This window comes from Malaclemys terrapin, chromosome 2, assembly GCF_027887155.1.
Source record: "Malaclemys terrapin pileata isolate rMalTer1 chromosome 2, rMalTer1.hap1, whole genome shotgun sequence".
Lineage (NCBI taxonomy): Eukaryota > Metazoa > Chordata > Testudines > Emydidae > Malaclemys > Malaclemys terrapin.
In genome coordinates, this window is record NC_071506.1 from 60,247,452 (window position 1) to 60,268,029 (window position 20,578).

General features: G+C 43.9%; 1 protein-coding gene across 7 annotated transcripts in view; it reads right to left on the bottom strand.

The window, feature by feature from the left end:
* The window catches only part of CSPP1 (centrosome and spindle pole associated protein 1), a 156,550-nt gene that overhangs the window by 53,012 nt on the left and 82,960 nt on the right, over window positions 1–20,578 (bottom strand). For all 7 annotated transcript variants that reach the window (XR_008443876.1, XR_008443877.1, XM_054019063.1 and 4 more), the window contains 5 exons: window positions 14,217–14,366; window positions 12,613–12,765; window positions 9,777–9,881; window positions 6,658–6,724; window positions 112–232 (listed from right to left, as the gene is read on the bottom strand). Coding sequence is in view for 5 of the 7 variants with exons in the window: in XM_054019063.1 (XP_053875038.1) it covers window positions 112–232; window positions 6,658–6,724; window positions 9,777–9,881; window positions 12,613–12,765; window positions 14,217–14,366 (596 nt within the window). In the remaining 2 variants the exon portion in view is untranslated. The remainder of the gene's footprint in view (window positions 1–111; window positions 233–6,657; window positions 6,725–9,776; window positions 9,882–12,612; window positions 12,766–14,216; window positions 14,367–20,578) is intronic.

The following is a 20,578-nucleotide window of genomic DNA, read 5'->3' on the forward strand; positions in this document are numbered from 1 at the left end:
GTAACTGTTTTCATATTTTTGCTTTTGCTCAAGTGTGTTCTGGCAGGTTAATATAGCTTTAGGCATAGTGCAAGAACTGGCTTTAGAAGTGTGTATTTAAAAACATCTCACCTTGTAGTGGCTACATCATCATCACTGACTACATTGAGCAATTGTTCCTGAAGTCGCCGCTCTTCACTTCGGAGCTGTTTCCTCATCTCTGACAGCTCATTTATCACATTCTTTCTTTCCTCTGGAATTTAAAATAAATTAAAAAAAAAAAGTGATAGAGGAACACTATTTGTTTTGGCCACTTCAGAAATCTAAAGTGTAAAAATAAATACATATAATAAAAATGCAGGAATGTCAGTTCATGTGTCACTTTGAAGCCTAAAATGTCTGTAGAGTCAGTGCAAAGCTATGGGAATAGCTACAAGCATGGTCAAGAGCCCTTCTTGTTCGGAATACTACCAGGTTCAATCACCACTGGGTTTTGAAGTCTGTTACTGTCCAATTTTTAAGTACCCAGTCATTCTGACTGTACAAATTACACACATGCCACAGCAAGGCATGTATCTATGCCATGCCAAGAGTCCTAGACCATTGTGATACCAGAAGTAATTCAACCAACCACTCTTACTCTACAGCTATTTTGCATGCAACAATTTCATTGGTTATATGATGGAGACTGCACAGATGATGGATTGCCTGGCCCAATTGCCACAGTTCTTCAAAACCGCCAACACAACACAACAAGCACACACAATAACCCCAAAACACAGTCCCTCAAGCAGCACACCCTTTATTTGTCACGCACACAAGCCAACACAAAAGTCCCAGTACTATCCCCCCCAAACATAAATCAACACAACCACCCTCACAACGTAACCAGCACATACAATAACCCCAAACATCACTCTGAAGACTAGAATGTCTGTTGAGTCCATGTGAAGAGAGGGAAACAGCTACAAGCATTGTTGAGAGCTCTTTGTATTTAGAATATCACCAGATTCAATCCCATCACTGGGATTCACAGTCTATCACGGTCCAATTTTTAAGTTCTCAGCCATTATTGGCTTTTTTTACAAATATGACTTTATGATTAACCCCATGCAAAGCAAAGGCTTTCAGCTACAGTACTAGTGATTATATCAACATGGTCAAGATGCAGCCTTTTATACATTTTAAATTAGTATAGATTTTATATTTAGAGACATCCCAAGGAACCGATTACAGAGTTGTAAGAAGCATCCAAGATTAACAATCAGAAATGTCCCATCTTGTATAAGCAAGGGGGGGGTCTAATTTGATTAGACCAGCAAGCAATAGTTCCTCCCCCAGCATCCTGATTGACTTTGGGGTTAGGAGAAAGACAACTACTATTTTCTTAACCGTGACATGCCCTCCCTGCTCTGTGTGGAGTCTGGTTAGTGAAAGGTAGGGCCTGGAAGCTGTGCCAGGAGGACTGGGACCTTGCGTCTCTATCTTTTGGACTGCCACTGGACAGGTAACAGGCAAAATTAGCTTGTTGTTCATTCTGTCTCCCCCTGGGATTTATGAGACTCCTTCAGAGCTAAGGTCACGGTCTTCGTCACCCAATTTTTAGCATATTCCCCCCCCCCCCCCAAAAAGAAAAATGTCTAGTGATTACACTGGTCTGCTCTGGATCTGGCCAAACTCTTTTTCTGGTCAGGAAGGAATTTTGCCACATGCAGAGGTGTTCAGTTCATGGTATGCTAGGTATCAGGGCCCAACTCTTGGGGTAGATCTGAGAATGGATCCCAGAAGGCTGCAAAACTAGACCATACATTGCTTGCAGCAAAGATGCATGGTCATTAAGTCTCAAGCATTAGCATGAGGTCTCAAGCACAAACATTAGCTCCTATGTATCCTCATTTCCCACATGAGGGCTGGGCTGAACCTTCTGGTTAGGGTTAGGATAAGGATAGCATTCTCTCTCATTTGGTGTTCCTCTACACTGTACCCAGTCAAACCCCTGTTACTATGGTTAGCTACTAAAAGTTGCAAACCAGTACTTAAAACCTTCCTCTTTATGTTGTGTCTTATTTGCCTACCTGATCCGACCTGATCAAAGTAAAAATTTCAGCAGGCTCTAAAAGACTATAGATCAGATTTTTAAAGGCATTCAGGCACCTAGAAATACAGAGAGGCACCTAATCCCCATTACACCCACATGTGTCTGAAAATCCCTCTAAGCACCTATCTGCATCTCTAGGAACCTACATATCTTTGCAGCGAGTAGCTTATAACGGAATGTATATATATATAACATGAGTAAAGACAGCTAATTGTAAAGGAGAACGGTGGAGTGACAAAACAAGGAGAGAAAACACAGCTCTTCAGAGCTAGCTCTTGAATGAGGCCTGGTCTAGCTATATCACTCAAGGCTATGAAAAATTTCATGCCCTGTGTGATATAATTAAGTCGACGTAACTCCCACTACAGATGCAGTGAGGTCAACAGTAGAATTCTTATGTCAACCTAGCTACCGTCTCTTGAGGGGGTGGATTTACTACAGCAATGGAAAAAACCCTTCTGTCACTGTACTAAGTCTCTACACTACAGCAATGTAGCTGCAGCTGTGCCACTGTAGCACTTGTAGTGTAGACATTCCCCCAGTACATATGTACAAAGAATGCTGTGATTATAAAGTGATTATTGGCTTGAGTTTGGCACAGCCACATTACTCAAGTGGTGAAACCACAGTGAGTTACACAGCTCATTTCAAACAAGAACCTTATCAGACCACCTTGTACTCTACATATGCCTCAGATTTTATAGAAAAACAGATTTCAGAGAGATTTTAGACATGCCCTTAAACTATTTTTAATCCTTCCAACTGCAGAGTTATGTGAGCTTACATATAATGGGCCAAATTCTCTACTGGGTTACATCTGTGTATGTCATTTAAACCAGGGCAAATTAGTTGTAAAATAGTATCAAATTAAATAGTATCAATTCACACCCACTTTGTGCTGGTGTAAATGATGGCACAAGGTGCAGGGCAAGAGACTCTGTCTCAGGGACTCCAAATTCTATAGAACTCAGAAGAAGAGAAAATATACAGTTTATAAATGGAAAAATGTATTGGGAACAAGAACGACAGAAATCACAAATGAAAAGCCCTACTCGCTATTAGATAGTCTAGTCTACTTCTGCCAGTGGAGGACTGTTCCCTACAGTAATTCTGGAGTGCTATGTTCACTGTAGTCGCAACTGTCCCAAATAAGGATTCTAGCACCTTCTACTGGAAGACAATCCCACTGTCTAACCCAGTGGTTCTCAACCAGAGGTACGTGTATCCCTGGGAGTACTCAAAGGTCTTCCAGGGGGTACTCAACTCATCTAGATCAGTGTTTCTCGACTTGGGACTTGCAATCCTGGGAATGGTCATGGGATGGGTTTAGGGGGGTTGCAAATGCAGGGCTGGCATCAGGAGGTGGCAAGTAGGGCAATTGCCCAGGGCCCCACACCATAGGGCCCCCCAAAACTAAGTTACATGCTTCAGCCCCAGGGGGCAGGACTTATGAGACAAGGCTCACAAGTAAAAACAGGCCCAAGTATCACACTGAAATGTAAGTACAATGTTTATATTCCAATTGATTTATTTTATAATTATATGGTAAAAAAGAGAAAGTAAGCTTTTTTTAGTAATATGTGCTGTGACACTTTTGTATTTTTAGTTCTGATTTTGTAAGCAAGTAGTTATTAAGTGAGGTGAAACTGGGGGTACTCAAGACAAATCAGACTCCTGAAAGGGGTACAGTCATCTGGAAAGGTTGAGAACCACTGGTCTAAACAAATCTCACTACCAAGAAAATTTCCTTATAACCAGCACAAATTTATTTTCTTTATTTCATAACAGTAGCCCTAGTTATACTCATATCATGTTCTACTCTAAAGCAGAAGCGTGATTAATATTAATGTGCTAATACCATGCAAACAAATGCATTTTCTTACATGAGACTTCTTTAAATATATGTTGGGAAAATAACACAGCGGGGCACAGACTATCCAACAAATTCTTGGACTGCATTGGAGACAACTTTTTATTTCAGAAGGTTGAAAAAGCTATTAGGGGGGAAGCTGTTCTAGACTTGATTTTAACAAATAGGGAGGAACTCGTTGAGAATGTGAAAGTAGAAGGCAGCCTGGGTGAAAGTGATCATGAAATCAGAGTTTGCAATTCTAAGGAAGGGTAGAAGGGAGAACAGCAAAATAGAGACAATGGATTTCAGGAAGGCAGATTTTGGGAAGCTCAGAGAGCTGATAGGTAAGGTCCCATGGGAATCAAGACTGAGGGGAAAAACAACTGAGGAGAGTTGGCAGTTTTTCAAAGGGACACTATTAAGGGCCCAAAAGCAAGCTATTCCGCTGGTTAGGAAAGATAGAAAATGTGGCAAAAGACCACCTTGGCTTAACCACGAGATCTTGCACGATCTAAAAAATAAAAAGGAGTCATATAAAAAATGGAAACTAGGACAGATATCAAAGGATGAATATAGGCAAACAACACAGGAATGCAGGGGCAAGATTAGAAAGGCAAAGGCACAAAATGAGCTCAAACTAGCTACGGGAATAAAAGGAAACAAGAAGACTTTTTATCAATACATTAGAAGCAAGAGGAAGACCAAAGACAGGGTAGGCCCACTGCTTAGTGAAGAGGGAGAAACAGTAACAGGAAACTTGGAAATGGCAGAGATGCTTAATGACTTCTTTGTTTCGGTCTTCACCGAGAAGTCTGAAGGAATGCCTAACATAGTGAATATTAATGGGAAGGGGGTAGGTTTAGAGGATAAAATAAAAAAAGAACAAGTTAAAAATCACTTAGAAAAGTTAGATGCTTGCAAGTCACCCGAGCCTGATGAAATGCATCCTAGAATACTCAAGGAGCTAATAGAGGAGGTATCTGAGCCTCTAGCTATTATCTTTGGAAAGTCATGGGAGACGGGAGAGATTCCAGAAGACTGGAAAAGGGCAAATATAGTGCCCAGCTATAAAAAGGGAAATAAAAACAACCCAGGAAACTACAGACCAGTTAGTTTAACTTCTGTGCCAGGGAAGATAATGGAGCAAGTAATTAAGGAAATCATCTGCAAACACTTGGAAGGTGGTAAGGTGATAGGGAACAGCCAGCATGGATTTGTGAAGAACAAATCATGTCAAACCAATCTGATAGCTTTCTTTGATAGGATAACGAGCCTTGTGGATAAGGGTGAAGCGGTGGATGTGGTATACCTAGACTTTAGTAAGGCATTTGATACGGTCTCGCATGATATTCTTATCGATAAACTAGGCAAATACAATTTAGATGGGGCTACTATAAGGTGGGTGCATAACTGGCTGGATAACCGTACTCAGAGAGTTGTTATTAATGGTTCCCAATCCTGCTGGAAAGGCGTAACGAGTGGGGTACCGCAGGGGTCTGTTTTGGGACCGGCTCTGTTCAATATCTTCATCAACGACTTAGATATTGGCATAGAAAGTACGCTTATTAAGTTTGCGGATGATACCAAACTGGGAGGGATTGCAACTACTTTGGAGGACAGGGTCATAATTCAAAATGATCTGGACAAATTGGAGAAATGGTCTGAGTTAAACAGGATGAAGTTTAACAAAGACAAATGCAAAGTGCTCCACTTAGGAAGGAAAAATCAATTTCACACATACAGAATGGGAAAAGACTGTCTAGGAAGGAGTACGGCAGAAAGGGATCTAGGGGTTATAGTGAACCACAAGCTAAATATGAGTCAACAGTGTGATGCTGTTGCAAAAAAAACAAACATGATTCTGGGATGCATTAACAGGTGTGTTGTGAGCAAGACACAAGAAGTCATTCTTCCGCTCTACTCTGCTCTGGTTAGGCCTCAGCTGGAGTATTGTGTCCAGTTCTGGGCGCCGCATTTTAAAAAAGATGTGGAGAAATTGGAAAGGGGCCAAAGAAGAGCAACAAGAATGATTAAAGGTCTTGAGAACATGACCTATGAAGGAAGGCTGAAAGAATTGGGTTTGTTTAGTTTGGAAAAGAGAAGACTGAGAGGGGACATGATAGCAGTTTTCAGGTATCTGAAAGGGTGTCATAAGGAGGAGGGAGAGAACTTGTTCACCTTAGCCTCTAAGGATAGAACCAGAAACAATGGGTTTAAACTGCAGCAAGGGAGGTCTAGGTTGGACATTAGGAAAAAGTTCCTAACTGTCAGGGTGGTTAAACACTGGAACAAATTGCCTAGGGAGGTTGTGGAATCTCCGTCTCTGGAGATATTTAAGAGTAGGTTAGATAAATGTCGATCAGGGATGGTCTAGACAGTATTTGGTCCTGCCATGCGGGCAGGGGACTGGACTCGATGACCTCTCGAGGTCCCTTCCAGTCCTATAATCTATGAATCTATAAATTGAGGATGATTTTCAAAATAAATTGCCAATATCTGAAAACAAAAGATCAATAATTTTTCCACTAGGGTATGTGAAAAAAATATGTTAGAAAAAATTCAAATAAAAGTATTTGCTGATATCTTTAGGATCTAAAAGTGTCGGAGTTTTTCTCTCCACAAGATAATTACAGTCAATATCAGAAAAGAAGACAACAGAGAAACAGGAGATTAACATATATAAAGGTGTATATTAGTTATGCTATCATGGAATAAAGAGAATACCAACCATATGCACGCATCTGGTTTCTTCTAGCTGGGACTGGAGGAGACAGAACTCTGGATTGTGGAATATCCTAACAAATATAACAAATAGGTCATTTTCATACTTAACAGTAAGTAAGCACTTCAGACAGATGAGAAATTAAAAAGTACTGAACCTAAAAATATCTGGTGCCTGATCATACTGAAACTACTGGCAGAATGAGGGAGAGAGAATGAGAATCTGACAGTCCCTTGTCATCTCTATTACTTAAAAAATCTGCTATTTAAATACATACTAAAATCACCATCATCATTTATTTGTACTGTGGTAATATCTAGAAGTCCCTGTCAAGGACTACAAGGCCCAACTGTGCTAGATGCTGCACAAACCTATGAATAAAAGACAGACCCTGTCCCAGAGAGCTTGTTAGAGAAGCTTCTGGATTGGGACTCAAGAGGCGCTGAGAGCTCTGGAACTGACCCACATGGACTATGCTGTAACTTTCTGTTCTCCATGTTAACTAAGGATTTTCTACACTGTGTTCCAGACATCTAATAAACCCTCCTGCTTTTACAACATTGGCTGAGAGTCACTCCGCACCCCATTGGGTGTGTAACTCCCTCAGGTGGACTCACTGAAGGGAACTCATGGCGTGAAGTAGTGATGCTGAAGGCTCTGAGGTTTGGTGCCAGGAGGCAGTGAAGCCAAGTGGATTGCCCCAGTGAGAATGTGACCCTAACGGGGTTGACACATTGAAAGAGTCCTCCCAGGGACTGTTCCAGATCTGTGCAAGAGCATCCGTGACAGATGTGAAGGAGGAAACTGTGATATTACCTGTTAAGAAATAATTTATCTATACAGGAAAATATGCATCCAAGCTCTTGATGTAAAATATATTCTATTGAACACTGAATTAGTTTAAGACTTTCAATTCTCTTTATACCTTGAGACACATGAGTACAAAAGCAACCATCGCTCCACGGATAAGTGTTACCTCAACCATGGAAACTAATGTCAAGTTCTTCTTTGAGAGAGCAGATAATATAACTCCATCAGGAGCAATTTAATGACCTGAAAATCAAAAAAGAATCCTACAAAAAAGAGGAAACCAACAAATTGCTAAGGATGAGTACAAAAGAACAGCATGAGCAAACATGAACAAAATCAGAATGCCTAAGGTACAAAATGAGTTCTACCTAGAAAGGATTATAAAAAGCAATAGGAAGAAGTTCTAGAAATAAAAGCAAGAGAAAGATGAAGAAAAGTGCAGGACCTCTATTTAGCAGGAAAGAAGAGAAAACAACAGACAACATCAAGAAGACTGAGTGATGCCTATTATGCTTCAGTCTTGACTAAAAAGATAAATTAATATTGACAACAAAGGATAATGAACACAAGCCAAAATAGTGAAATTATAGGTTGAAGAATATTTAGATAAATTAAATGTCTTGAAGTCAGCAGGACCTGATGAAATTTCACTCGAGGGTACTTAAGGAACTCGCAGAAACAATCTCGGAACAATTAGTGATTATCTTTGAGAACTCACGGAAAACAGGTAAGATCCCAAAAGACTGGACAAGAGCAAACATAGAACTTATCTTTAAGAATGGGTGCAAAGAGGACCCAGGGGATTATGCCTAACTTCATATACCTGGAAAGATACTGGAACAAATTATTAAACAATCAATTTGTAAGCATCTAGAGGATTGTGGGATGACAAGAACTAGTCAACATGGGTTTGTCAGGAACAAAGCATACCCAGCCAACCTAAATTTCCTTCTTTGACACAGTTATTGGTCTTGGATGGGGGAGGAGAAAGCTGCAGATGTGATATATTTTTATTTTAGTAAGACTTTTTATACAGTTCCACATGACAGTCTCATAAGCACACTAGAGAAATGTAGTAATCTAGTAATTCTAGATGAAATTACTATAAAGTGGCTGCAAAACTGATTGAAAGACCATACTTAAAAAGAGTAGCTATCAATGGTTTGCTGTAAAACTGGGGAGGACATAGGTGGGGTTGCAGGGATCTGTCCTAGGTCCAATACTATTCAATATTTTCATTAATGATTTGGATAATGAAGTGGAGAGTATTCTTATAAAATCTGCAGATGATACCAATCTGGGAAGGATTGCTAGAATTTTGGAGGACAGGTTTAGAATTCAAAAGGACTAAGACAAATTAGAGGATTGGTCTAAATTCAGAAAGATTAAATTAAATAAATACAAGTGCAAAGTACTACAATTAGGAAAGAAAATCAAATGCATATCTACAAAAAGGGGAATAACTGGCAAGTGGTAGTACTGCTGAAAAGTATCAGGAGGTTAAAAGTATATAAACTAATGCAGTTGCAAAAAAGGCTAATCTCATTCTGGGGTGTATTAAAAGGAATGCTGTAAGTAAGAAATGGGAGGTAACTGCCTTGTTCTACTCAACACTGGTGAGGCCTCAGCTGGAGCACTGAGTGCAGTTCTGGGCACAGGCTTTAAGAAAGATGTGGACAAATTGGAGAGAGTCCAGAGGGGAGCAACAAAAATGATAAAAGGTTTAAAAAAACCTGACCTATGAGAAAAGGTTAAAAAAAATGGCATAGTTAGTCTTGAGAAAAGAAGATTGTGGGACAGAGGTTGTGAAATCCTCATCATTGGAGGCTTTTAAGAACAGGTTAGACAAACACCTGTCAGGGATTATCTAGGATTATTTGGTCATGCCTCAGTGCAGGGACTAGATGACCTCCCAAGGTCCTTTCCAGTCCTATATTTCTGTGATTCTATGATGCAAGGGAGAACTTGAGAACTTACAACAAATGTCAGTTCAGAAGTAGGCTGCACTATCTTAGCAATAAAGGCATTCCATCATCTCAGTTATTGTCTATATATCTTACATAAAATAGAAAGGTGGTATTGACCCCTTCAGAAAGAATATATCCAGAATACATTTAAGAATTTAGACAGAGCAGATGATTTTAAAAAAATACTTTAATATTTAAAAAGTTTGCACACCAAAGGTACAGCACTGGCTAGGGCAAGTGCATCACAAATTATTTGCACTGTTCTGTCAAAACTGTAACTGGTCACTGATATTTTCACACACTACCACTTGTACACTAATTATTAAGTTTGAAATAGAAGAATCATACTTGCGTGTAATAAGACATATGGCTTTCAACAGAAGGAGGCCTCTCGTCCTTCTGTAAGGACTTGTTCTGAAGAGCAGGAATGACAGGAGAAGGTTGCCTTGAAAACTGAAAATCAGGAAAATGTACAAGATTGTAACAAGTTTCCTATTAATGCTTAATAAATTATTATATTAAAAGGAGGAGCTGGCTAAAATAAAAGCTTACTGAAACTTTTAATCCTTCATAAAATGCTTCTAATATATTCATCAGCTGTATTTTAATATCATTTCATTTGCTTGGACTTTCTTTTCTTTTATTTTTAGCATTTACATATTTTGCTTTCAATGTTTAACTATTTGTTTTAACAAAAATATTATACAGATAGTTGCCTTTTTTGTTTACATACAATCATGATAAAGATTTCAGCCTTTTGTAATTAGTTCTTAGATGCATTTTGTGTTGTACTTATAGAAATTACCTTTATAAAATGTATGCATGTTATATTTATTTAGTAATTTTTAAATCTTATAATTAACTAAGTCACATATCCTCTTTTTTCCCCTCTATTCAAATACTACATTTTTGTAAAATATTTCTCCAACACACACACAATGAAATTAATCTATGACAAATTGAGAATCTGTCTGTGTAATCTATGAATTCTGTGTGAGATCATGAACTCTCTGTATGTATCTTTATCAAGATCCAAACTTAATTTTGAATGTACAGGCTGTTTGCCTCCCTGTTCAGATGACATTCCAAAGACTGGTGGCAAACAAACAACAAAAGAGGGTCATTGACTTAAAATGTTGAACCACTGAAATGTGATCGCTTTAGACAATAAGATAGCTCCTAACCAGGAGACCTGGTTTGTCACAGGAGAGGATGCCTTGGAGTCTCCTGGGGAAGTTGGCAAGACTGGCAAGGGAGTTACCTGACCGAGAAGACTGGAAACTTTTAAAAAGCGAGGAGCTAATTTATTTGCAGTCTTTGGCCACTTTTTTCCAGCTCAAGATAAGGGAGAACCAATCCAGTACACAGGGCCTGCATGAGACCCTCCTGAACACAGATGGCTCGAAAGGGATATTGGGTTTAGGATATTTGTCGTGTTATATATGATCTGTACTCTCTTGTTCTTTGTCTGTTAATTAAAAGAGCAATAATGTGCTACATTTGGGGCAAAGCATCTGTTGTGAAGCAGATCACACACACAATCACATGCTTTCAGAGAGAATTAAACTATGAACCAGAATGCTCACACTTTGGGGAGGGATTCTGTGGTAGGGTGTGAGTCAAGGAAGTCTGAAAGGTCAGCAATACACATGAACGGGGATAGGCAACTAACTAGACAGTGGATTCTGCCTCTCAGGAGATGATGCTAGATAGCAGGCCTGTGCCTGAGCGCGTCCCTATGGACTCCAAGATTGGGGCAGTGGCTGGATTTCCATTCAAACTCCAGAAGGCTTAAAGCACCTGGGAATCCAGAGGTTTGGATTCTCATCACAGCATTTGGTGGGAGGTCAGCAGGAGGAACCCGACTGGATCTGTGACATAAGCCAACTGTCTTTCACTTAGATAATGTCCACTATTATTAAATGTGGAGGATTTCTTACATCATTCAGGGCAAAGGAAAGGAACTGGGTAAGAATTTTAGACCCAAATCAATCAAATCTCAAATTTAAAAGGATGTTCTTAGGCCCATAATTTATCCTACTGTGTTCTTACTTGCATCTGTATCTCACCAAAAGGGTAGACCACATACACCATGAAAGACTTAGTCCAACCAGGGAGCCTAGCCTACACAGTAGACTGGAGACACAAGACATCCAATCTATAACTGCCAGGAGGTACCACGGAGGTATTTCTGAATCAAGCTATTCTGGTTTTCAACTGTTTTGCTAAAAAATAATCAAAATTTTTCATAAGGAGAGACATTTTCTGACCAGTTATACTATGTGTATAGTAGTCCATTACCATGATGACTATATCATCAAGGCCAACTGACAACTCTCTGACTCAACCTTCCACAGCGCTCCGGGGGGGGTGTTTCAGATTGCTTATCATAAGAAATTGTACTCTGGGGATCCTGTCACAGTGGGGTACCTCATCCAGTGCACTAAAATGCCCCAATAACAACCATGTGACTGAAACGAGACAATCACTATGCTCTTAAATGAACTCATGCAGAAAAATGACAAAAAAGACAAAAACACCATATTACCTGTGAGCAAACACTTTTCACAAAATGATCATTCTACATCTAACCTGTCAGTTCTCAAACTCAAAGGAAATAGGCTCATCTTTTGAAAGCATTGTGCAGAAGAGCTTAAATTCATAACTATGCTCGACACTAAAAATCATGGTCTCAGTAAAAACACTGGATTTATGGCTCATTACAATAATCTGTAACCCACTAACTCTCCTTTGTCCTATGACTGCAGAGGTGCTAACTGCCCACTTCACCTGGAATAGTCTCTTGCAACATGTTAATATCTTATGATAAGCAATCTGTTACACCTTGTATTTAGCTGTGAGACTCTAAGCACCTTTCCCAGATGTGAAGATCTCTGTGTAAGCTTGAAAGCTTGTTTCTTTCACCAACAGAAGTTGGTCTAATAAAAAACATTACCTCACCCACCGTGTCTCTCTGTGCATATAATAGACCTTTTTGTCAAAATTTCCCACCATTGCTAGTGTTGGTAGATATAAAGGAAGGACTAGTGAAGACAGGGCCTTCAGCAGCTGCTAGAAAACTGTTGCAGTTTATTATCATGAGTCAATTTTTCTAGCAATTGTCTTACTAAAAATAAAATAGGACAATATGTTTAGACTTTAGAAAGTCCTTAAAGTGTACCACCTTTTTTTCCTCTTCCATCTTTGCTATTTTTTCTCGCTCATAATATTGTCTAAGTTGTTCATTCTGTTTTTCTTCCTCCTCTTTCCTCTTTTTTTCAGCCTCTTTTCGTCTTTCTTCAGTTAATCGAATTAGCTCTTCATTTTTTAATCTTTGCTGTAAAGAGAATATTGTTGGTGAAAAAAAACAAAAAAATCAGTATTTTTAAAGGTTTTTTTATTTTGCTTGAAAAATTAAAATGATATACGAGTGATAAATATGAATGGAAAAAACAACATGCAGATGATCTAATGAACAAAGTTTTCAAATCAGAACTTTTGCCATACAACTCTACAATATCTGAGGTGAAATCCTGGCTCCAGTGAAGTCAATGGCAGAACCCCCACTAACTTCAGAAAGGCCAGGATTTCACCTCGGATGCATTGGTCTCATTCAGAGCTAGATTGAGGCTCAGAGGCTTTTAAAACTCAGCCTTGAGTAAACAATGGTACATAGCTGTGCCACCCCCAGAGGAGCCTCAAAAATAAATTGTTGCTCAGTCAAAATTCTTTCCCTACTCCTGGAGGAAAGTTGCAACAATACTTTACAGGATGCAGTTTATTTCCCTCATTATACCAGCCCACCTCTGTTAGTTAATCTGCTGAGAGAGACTGAGACAAGACTCCCATCCCCACCCCACCACATTGCTCATAAATGGGAGCAAGGGGGCAGAATCTTGAATGCTGGGATTGTGGTCCATGCCACGCCCTAGCCTATGATCTACATAGGTTTTACACAGCCATGCAGAGGATTAGAGGAGGTGTTACTTCCCTGCACAGCGACATAACATAAGGTCACAAGCTATCTATCCCAAGTTAACTATGGAAAGAAATACAATCAAATTAATTCAGCTTTTTAAAACTGAAAAATACATCTAAGCTTTTTATTTTGAATTACATTAAAATTGCACACCGCGATAACAATTTTCATTACCACTTGTTTCAGGGCAAATGTCAAGAAATTACCACTTTTTTTCAAAAATAAGTATTCCAGCCTTGTCTAAAGGAACATTGCCAACTTTTAAAAAAAAAAAAAAATCATGCTTCGTCTGCAATATTTCCCCCTACTACATTTACAAGTATTTCCAAAGTCTTCTACAACTAAAAGATTAGAAAAAAAAAGACTTCCCTATGTTTCAGTTTGTTTACTTGGTGAATTTGACAGTAGTCTGCATTCCCCTTGTATGATCAATCTCCTCTGTGCTAACACAGCAACAGGTGAAAGAAAAAAATATGTTCTTAAAATAAGAAAACAATTGTAAGACCACAAAAACTGACATTAGGCCCAGATATAGACTTAATACTTGACTATATTTCAACTTTAAAAAAAAAAAATCTGACTAGATTTCAAATTGATGGTGTTCTTTTAAGACTCAGGGAAGTGGAAGGATTTTGCTGACTACTTGTGGGCCCCATCTACATTCTAGTTTTCCAGTGAGGTTCCACAAGCCTGTTTCTGACACAGAGTATTTTATGAGCTTCCTTAGAGTTTGCAAAATGCAAATATTTCAATGTGCTGGTTAGGGGCAAGGAAAAAAAATCAAAAGCCATTAAAATTAGACAGCATACCTCCTCCTCTTTCCTTCTTTTCTTTTCCTGTTCCTCTTCATATTCTTTTTGAATTCTGGTCCTCTGTTCAACTAGCCGCTTTTCTTCTTTTTCTTCTTCAATTCTAAGTTTTTCACGCTCTGCCTCTTCCCTGAGTCTCTTTTCCTCAATCTAGAGAACAAAGCTAACATTCATTAGTGGTCCAATGAATAATGTTTACATGTGTGACAGGTTTCAGAGTGGTAGCAGTGTTAGTCTGTATCAGCAAAAAGAACGAGGAGTACTTGTGACACCTTCGAGACGAACAAATTTATTTGGGCATAAGCTTTCGTGGGCTAAAACCCACTTCATCAGATACATGCAGTGGAAAATACAGTAGGAAGTATACACACACACACACACACACACACACACACACAGATCATGAAAAAATGGGGGTTGCCAAACCAACTCTAACGAGACTAATCAATTAAGGTGGTCTATTATCAGCAGGAGAAAAAAAAAACTTTTGTAGTGATAATCAGGATGGCCCATTTCAACCAGTTGACAAGAAGGTGTGAGTAACAACAGGGGGGAAAATTAGCATGGGGAAATAGTTTTTAGTTTTAGTTTAGTTGAAGTTTCTTGTTGAAGAATTGTGACTTTTAGCTCTGTAACTGAGTGTCCAGGGAGGTTGAAGTGTTCTCTGACTGTTTTTTTTTTTTCATGCTACACAAAAGAATAAATGGACACAAATCAGGTGTCAAGAATTATAACGTTCAAAAACCAGTCGGAGAACACTTCAACCTCCTTCAAAAACAGACTCCAACCAGAAACTGCAGAACTGTAATTAATTTGCAAACTGGACACCATTAAATTAGGCTTGAATAAAGACACAGAGTGGATGGGTCATTACACAAACTAAAAATTATTTCCCCATGCTAATTTTTCCCCTACTATTACTCACACCTTGTCAACTGTTTGAAATGGGCCATCCTGATTATCACCACAAAAGACGGTTACTCACCGTTGTAACTGTTGTTCTTCGAGATGTGTTGCTCATATCCATTCCATTAGGTGTGTGCGCGCCGCGTGCACGATCGTCGGAAGATTTTCTACCCTAGCAACACCGGCGGGTCGGCTGTGGAGCCCCCTAGAGTGGCGCCTTCATGGCGCTGAATATATACCCCAGCCGACCCGGCGCCCCCTCAGTTCCTTCTTGCCGGCTACTCCGACAGTGGGGACGGGGGGCGGGTTTGGAATGGATATGAGCAACACATCTCGAAGAACAACAGTTACAACGGTGAGTAACCGTCTTTTCTTCTTCGAGTGCTTGCTCATATCCATTCCATTAGGTGACTCCCAAGCCCAACTTAGGTGGTGGGGTCGGAGTGAGACATTGCTGTGTGCAAAACCGCTGATCCGAAAGCAGCATCGTCTCTGGACTGCTGCACTAGTGCATAGTGAGCTGTAAATGTGTGGACTGATGACCAAACCGCTGCTCTACAAATGTCCTGGATCGGAACTTGTGCCAGGAAAGCCGTCGAGGAAGCCTGGGCCCTCGTGGAGTGAGCGGTGAGGTGCGGTGCTGAGACACCTGCCAGGTCATAGCAAGTCCGGATGCAAGACGTAATCCAGGAGGATAGGCGTTGTGAGGAGACCGGTGAGCCTTTCATTCGGTCGGCCACTGCAACGAAGAGTTGCGTCGTCTTTCTAAAGTGCTTTGTGCGGTCAATATAGAAGGCCAGGGCCCTTCGTACGTCCAGGGAATGCAAACGTTGATCCTGTCGAGTGGCATGTGGTTTGGGATGAAAGACCGGGAGAAAGATGTCCTGGTTGATATGAAAAGGAGAAACCACCTTAGGGAGAAAGGCAGGATGTGGACGAAGCTGCACTTTATCCTTATCGAAAACTGTATAAGGGGGCTCGGATGTAAGCGCCCTGAGTTCAGAAACGCGCCTTGCTGAGGTGATGGCTACAAGGAAGGCTGTCTTCCAGGATAGGTACAAAAGTGAACAGGTGGCCAGTGGCTCGAATGGAGGACCTGTGAGCTTGGAGAGAACCAGGTTGAGGTCCCACGTCTGAACGGGCTGACGTTGTTGTGGGTACATCCGGTCTAAGCCCTTGAGGAATCTAACGACCATCGGGTTAGAGAATACTGAGGACGCGAGTTCCCCTGGGTGAAAGGCCGATATAGCAGCCAGGTGAACTTTGACTGAAGATATCGCCAACCCTTGCTGTTTTAGGGAGAGGAGATATTCCAAAATGAGAGGAATGGGTGCCTGCAACGGGGACATGGCTCGTTGTTCGCACCAACAGGAGAACCGCTTCCACTTGGCCAGGTACGTGGTGCGTGTTGAGGGCTTCCTACTGCTCAGCAGAATCTGTTGGACAGAGTGCGAGCATTGCTGCTCTGCCTGGGTGAACCATGGAGCAGCCACGCCGTGAGGTGGAGTGATTGCAGGTCGGGGTGACGCAGCCGGCCGTGGTCCTGAGAGATGAGATCCGGACACAACGGAAGCGGGATCGGTGTCTGAACCGAGAGTTCCAACAGTGTGGTGTACCAATGTTGTCTCGGCCACGCTGGAGCGACCAGAATTACCTGTGCCTGGTCTCTGCGCAATTTGAGCAGTACCTTGTGGACCAGAGGAAACGGAGGGAAGGCATAAAACAGGTGGTCTTTCCAGGGAAGGAGAAACGCATCTGAGAGGGAGCCCGGAGCTCGACCTTGTAGGGAGCAGAACACGTGGCACTTCCTGTTGTCTCGAGATGCAAACAGGTCTATCTGGGGAAACCCCCACCTCCGGAAGATGGAATGTATGATGTCCGGACGGATAGACCACTCGTGCGTCTGGAAGGACCTGCTGAGTCGGTCCGCTAGAGTGTTCTGGACTCCAGGGAGGAACGATGCCGTGAGATGGATTGAGTGGGCGATGCAGAAGTCCCACAGGCGAATGGCCTCTTGGCATAGAATTGACGAACGTGCTCCTCCTTGCTTGTTGATGTAAAACATGGCCGTGGTGTTGTCGATGAGAACTAACACACATCGGCCACGTAGGAGGTTGAGAAATGCCTGGCACGCCAGGCGCACCGCCATCAGTTCCCGAACATTGATGTGCAGGGCTAGCTGGGGTGCAGTCCACAGGCCCTGGGTATGGTGTTCGTTGAGATGGGCGCCCCAACCCAGAGATGAAGCGTCTGTGACCAGGTGCAGAGAGGGTTGTGGGGCGTGAAATGGCATCCCCTCGCAGACCACATTGTGATCTAGCCACCAGGTGAGGGAGGTCAGGACCGAGATCGGGACCGTGACCACCATGTTCAGGCTGTCCCGATTTGGTCGATATATTGACGACACCCAGGTCTGGAGTGGGCGAAGCCGAAGTCTGGCATGCCTGGTTACGTACGTGCAGGAGGCCATGTGACCCAGCAGGGTAAGGCACGACCTCACCGTGGTAGTTGGGAACGCCTGGAGCCCTTGAATGAGGCTCGTGATGGTGCCAAATCGGTTGTCTGGCAGGATGGCTTGTGCACGTCTGGAGTCTAGAACTGCGCCTATGAATTCTATTCTCTGGGTAGGTTCTAGAGTGGATTTGTCCTTGTTGAGTAGGATGCCCAACTCGTTGAATGTGTGCACTATTATGTGGACGTGAGCTTGAACTTGCTCCTTGGTGCGACCGCGTACCAGCCAGTCGTCTAGGTACGGGAACACCTGTATCCCTTGCCAACGAAGGTACGCTGCCACGACAGCCATACATTTCGTGAACACTCTTGGGGCCGAGGATAGGCCGAAGGGAAGGACTGCAAATTGGTAGTGCACCATGTTTACCACGAATCGCAGGAAGCGTCTGTGAGGTGGGTAAATTGAGATGTGAAAGTATGCGTCTTTCATGTCGAGGGCGGCGAACCAGTCTCCAGGATCGAGGGAAGGGATAATGGCCCCCAAAGAGACCATGCGGAACTTCAACTTTACTACGAATTTGTTGAGTCCGCGCAAGTCCAAGATGGGCCGCAGACCTCCTTTGGACTTGGGGATCAGGAAGTAACGGGAATAAAATCCCCTGCCCCTTAACTCTACTGGAACCTCCTCTATGGCCCCCATAGCAAGGAGCGTGGAAACCTCCTGTATAAGAAGTTGCTCGTGAGAAGGGTCCCTGAAGAGGGACGGGGAAGGGGGGTGGGAGGGGGGGATAGAAGAAAACTGGATAGCGTATCCCCTCTCCACTGTGCGGAGGACCCAACGGTCCGAAGTTATAAGGGACCAAGCACGGTGGAAGTGGGAGAGACGATCCCGAAAGGAGGGGGCTGGATCCTGGGGGATGACTAGGGCGCCGTCCTCGACCGCACCTTCAAAAGTTCTGCCTGGGGCCTGAAGGTGGTCTAGGTGGCCCTTGGTTCTGGCCGGGTTGAGGGCCGGCCCACCTTCTTCTACCACCTCGCCCTCGCCTCCGGGTCGAGTCCTGTCTCTGACGAGGCGGGGGGGGGGTAGAAGCGCTGAGGCTGCGGCCTAAATGGTCTGCGCTGAGGGCCCACAACATGCATCCCCAGGGAGCGCATGATTGTTCTCGAGTCCTTGAGGCTCTGCAGGCGAGAGTCCGTCTTGTCCGAGAACAATCCATGTCCCTCAAAGGGCAGATCCTGTAGGGTTTGCTGTAGCTCCGGAGGCAAACCCGAAACTTGAAGCCAGGAGATCCTCCGCATAGCGATACCCGAAGCCAGGGTCCTCGCAGCTGAGTCTGCTATGTCCAAGGAGGCCTGCAAGGAGGTCCGAGCCACCTTCTTACCCTCCTCTACCATGGCTCCAAACTCTTCCCTGGACTCTTGGGGAATCAACTCCTTAAACTTCCCCATAGAGTTCCAGGAGTTAAAATTGTAACGGCTCAATAGCGCCTGTTGGTTCGCCGCTCTAAGTTGCAGCCCTCCGGCTGAGTAAACCTTACGGCCAAACAAATCGAGCCGCTTAGCCTCTTTTGATTTAGGCGCTGCAGCCTGCTGGCCGTGGCGCTCTCGTGCGTTCACTGATTCCACCACCAGTGAACACGGTTGGGGGTGGGTATACAAGTACCCGTAGTCCTTAGACGGGACAAAGTACTTCCTTTCCACCCCTCTCGCTGTGGGTGGGATAGAGGCAGGAGTTTGCCATATCGTATCCGCATTGGTTTGTATCGTGCGGATCAGGGGTAGCGCCACCCTCGATGGGGCATCCGCTCCGAGGATGTTCACGATAGGGTCCTGTACTTCCACTATCTCCTCCGCCTGCAGGTCCATATTACGGGCCATCCTACGCAGGAGATCCTGGTGAGCCCGAAGATCTATCGGAGGGGGACCCGTACATGAAGTGCCCGCCACTGCCTCATCCGGAGAGGAGGAGGAAGATGCCTCCGGTGGTACTGGATCCAAGGGGGGGTCCTGATCCCCCTGCTCTTGGGCCGGAGCATCACCTGTACTCGGGTCTATGGTGTCAGGTGGCGTGGACACGGAAGCCTCCATGCCCCCTGGCGGAGGCCGAGAGATGGTGGATTCTGGGGCCCTTCTAACCGAGTGACCCGAGCGAGAGGTCGATGGTATTGGAGCCCCTTGCTCCTGGTGGTACGCCCACGGGGTCCAAAATGACCAGTGAGATGGTCCATGAGAGTGGTCCTCTGCCATCTCCTGCCAATGGCCCAAGTTCCGTTCCTCGGCTTGCCCTTGAGGGGGGTATGCCGATCTCGACAGGTCCTCCGAGGAGCGAGACACCGATCTTGACGGCCATGGCGGTGCCGAGAGAGATGAAACGATCCCCGTGGGCTGCGGTGCCGCACGGTACCGGTCCGGAGATGATCTATCTCTGCGCGGTGCCGGCGAACGGTGCCGGGACCGCGATCGGTGCCGATGACCTCGTCGGTGCCGGGAGCCGGATCTGGACCTCGACGAGGACCTGGAGTATGCCCGGTGCCGGGAGCGGCCTCTCGACGTCGAGCGTCGACCGTAGCGGTGCCGAGAACTACGTCTCGACGTTGATCGGTGCCGACGATCATAGCGGTGCCGAGACGTAGACCGGTGTCGCGACGAAGATCTTGGCCGCGAGTACGACCGGTGCCGAGGTGATATTCGGTGCCGGGACTGCGAGCGGCGTGGGGACCTGCTTCTGGACCTGGACCGGTGCCGAGGTTCCAGCCCTTGTGATGGAGGGCGCATCAAGGCAGGTTTCCCCCTTGACTGGACCGGGCGGGTCAACGGTGCCGTGGGTGCCAGTGGTTGAGGCGGTGCCGGCTCCGTGAGAGCTATCAAGTCTCTCGCCGCCACGAAGGTCTCCGGAGTCGACGGGAGTTGTATTACCGCCGGTCTCGGTGGAGACGTTATCTGCACCGGACTCAACGGCCTCGGTGCCGGAGTCGACAGTGCTGGAGGCACCTGTTTCCGGTGCT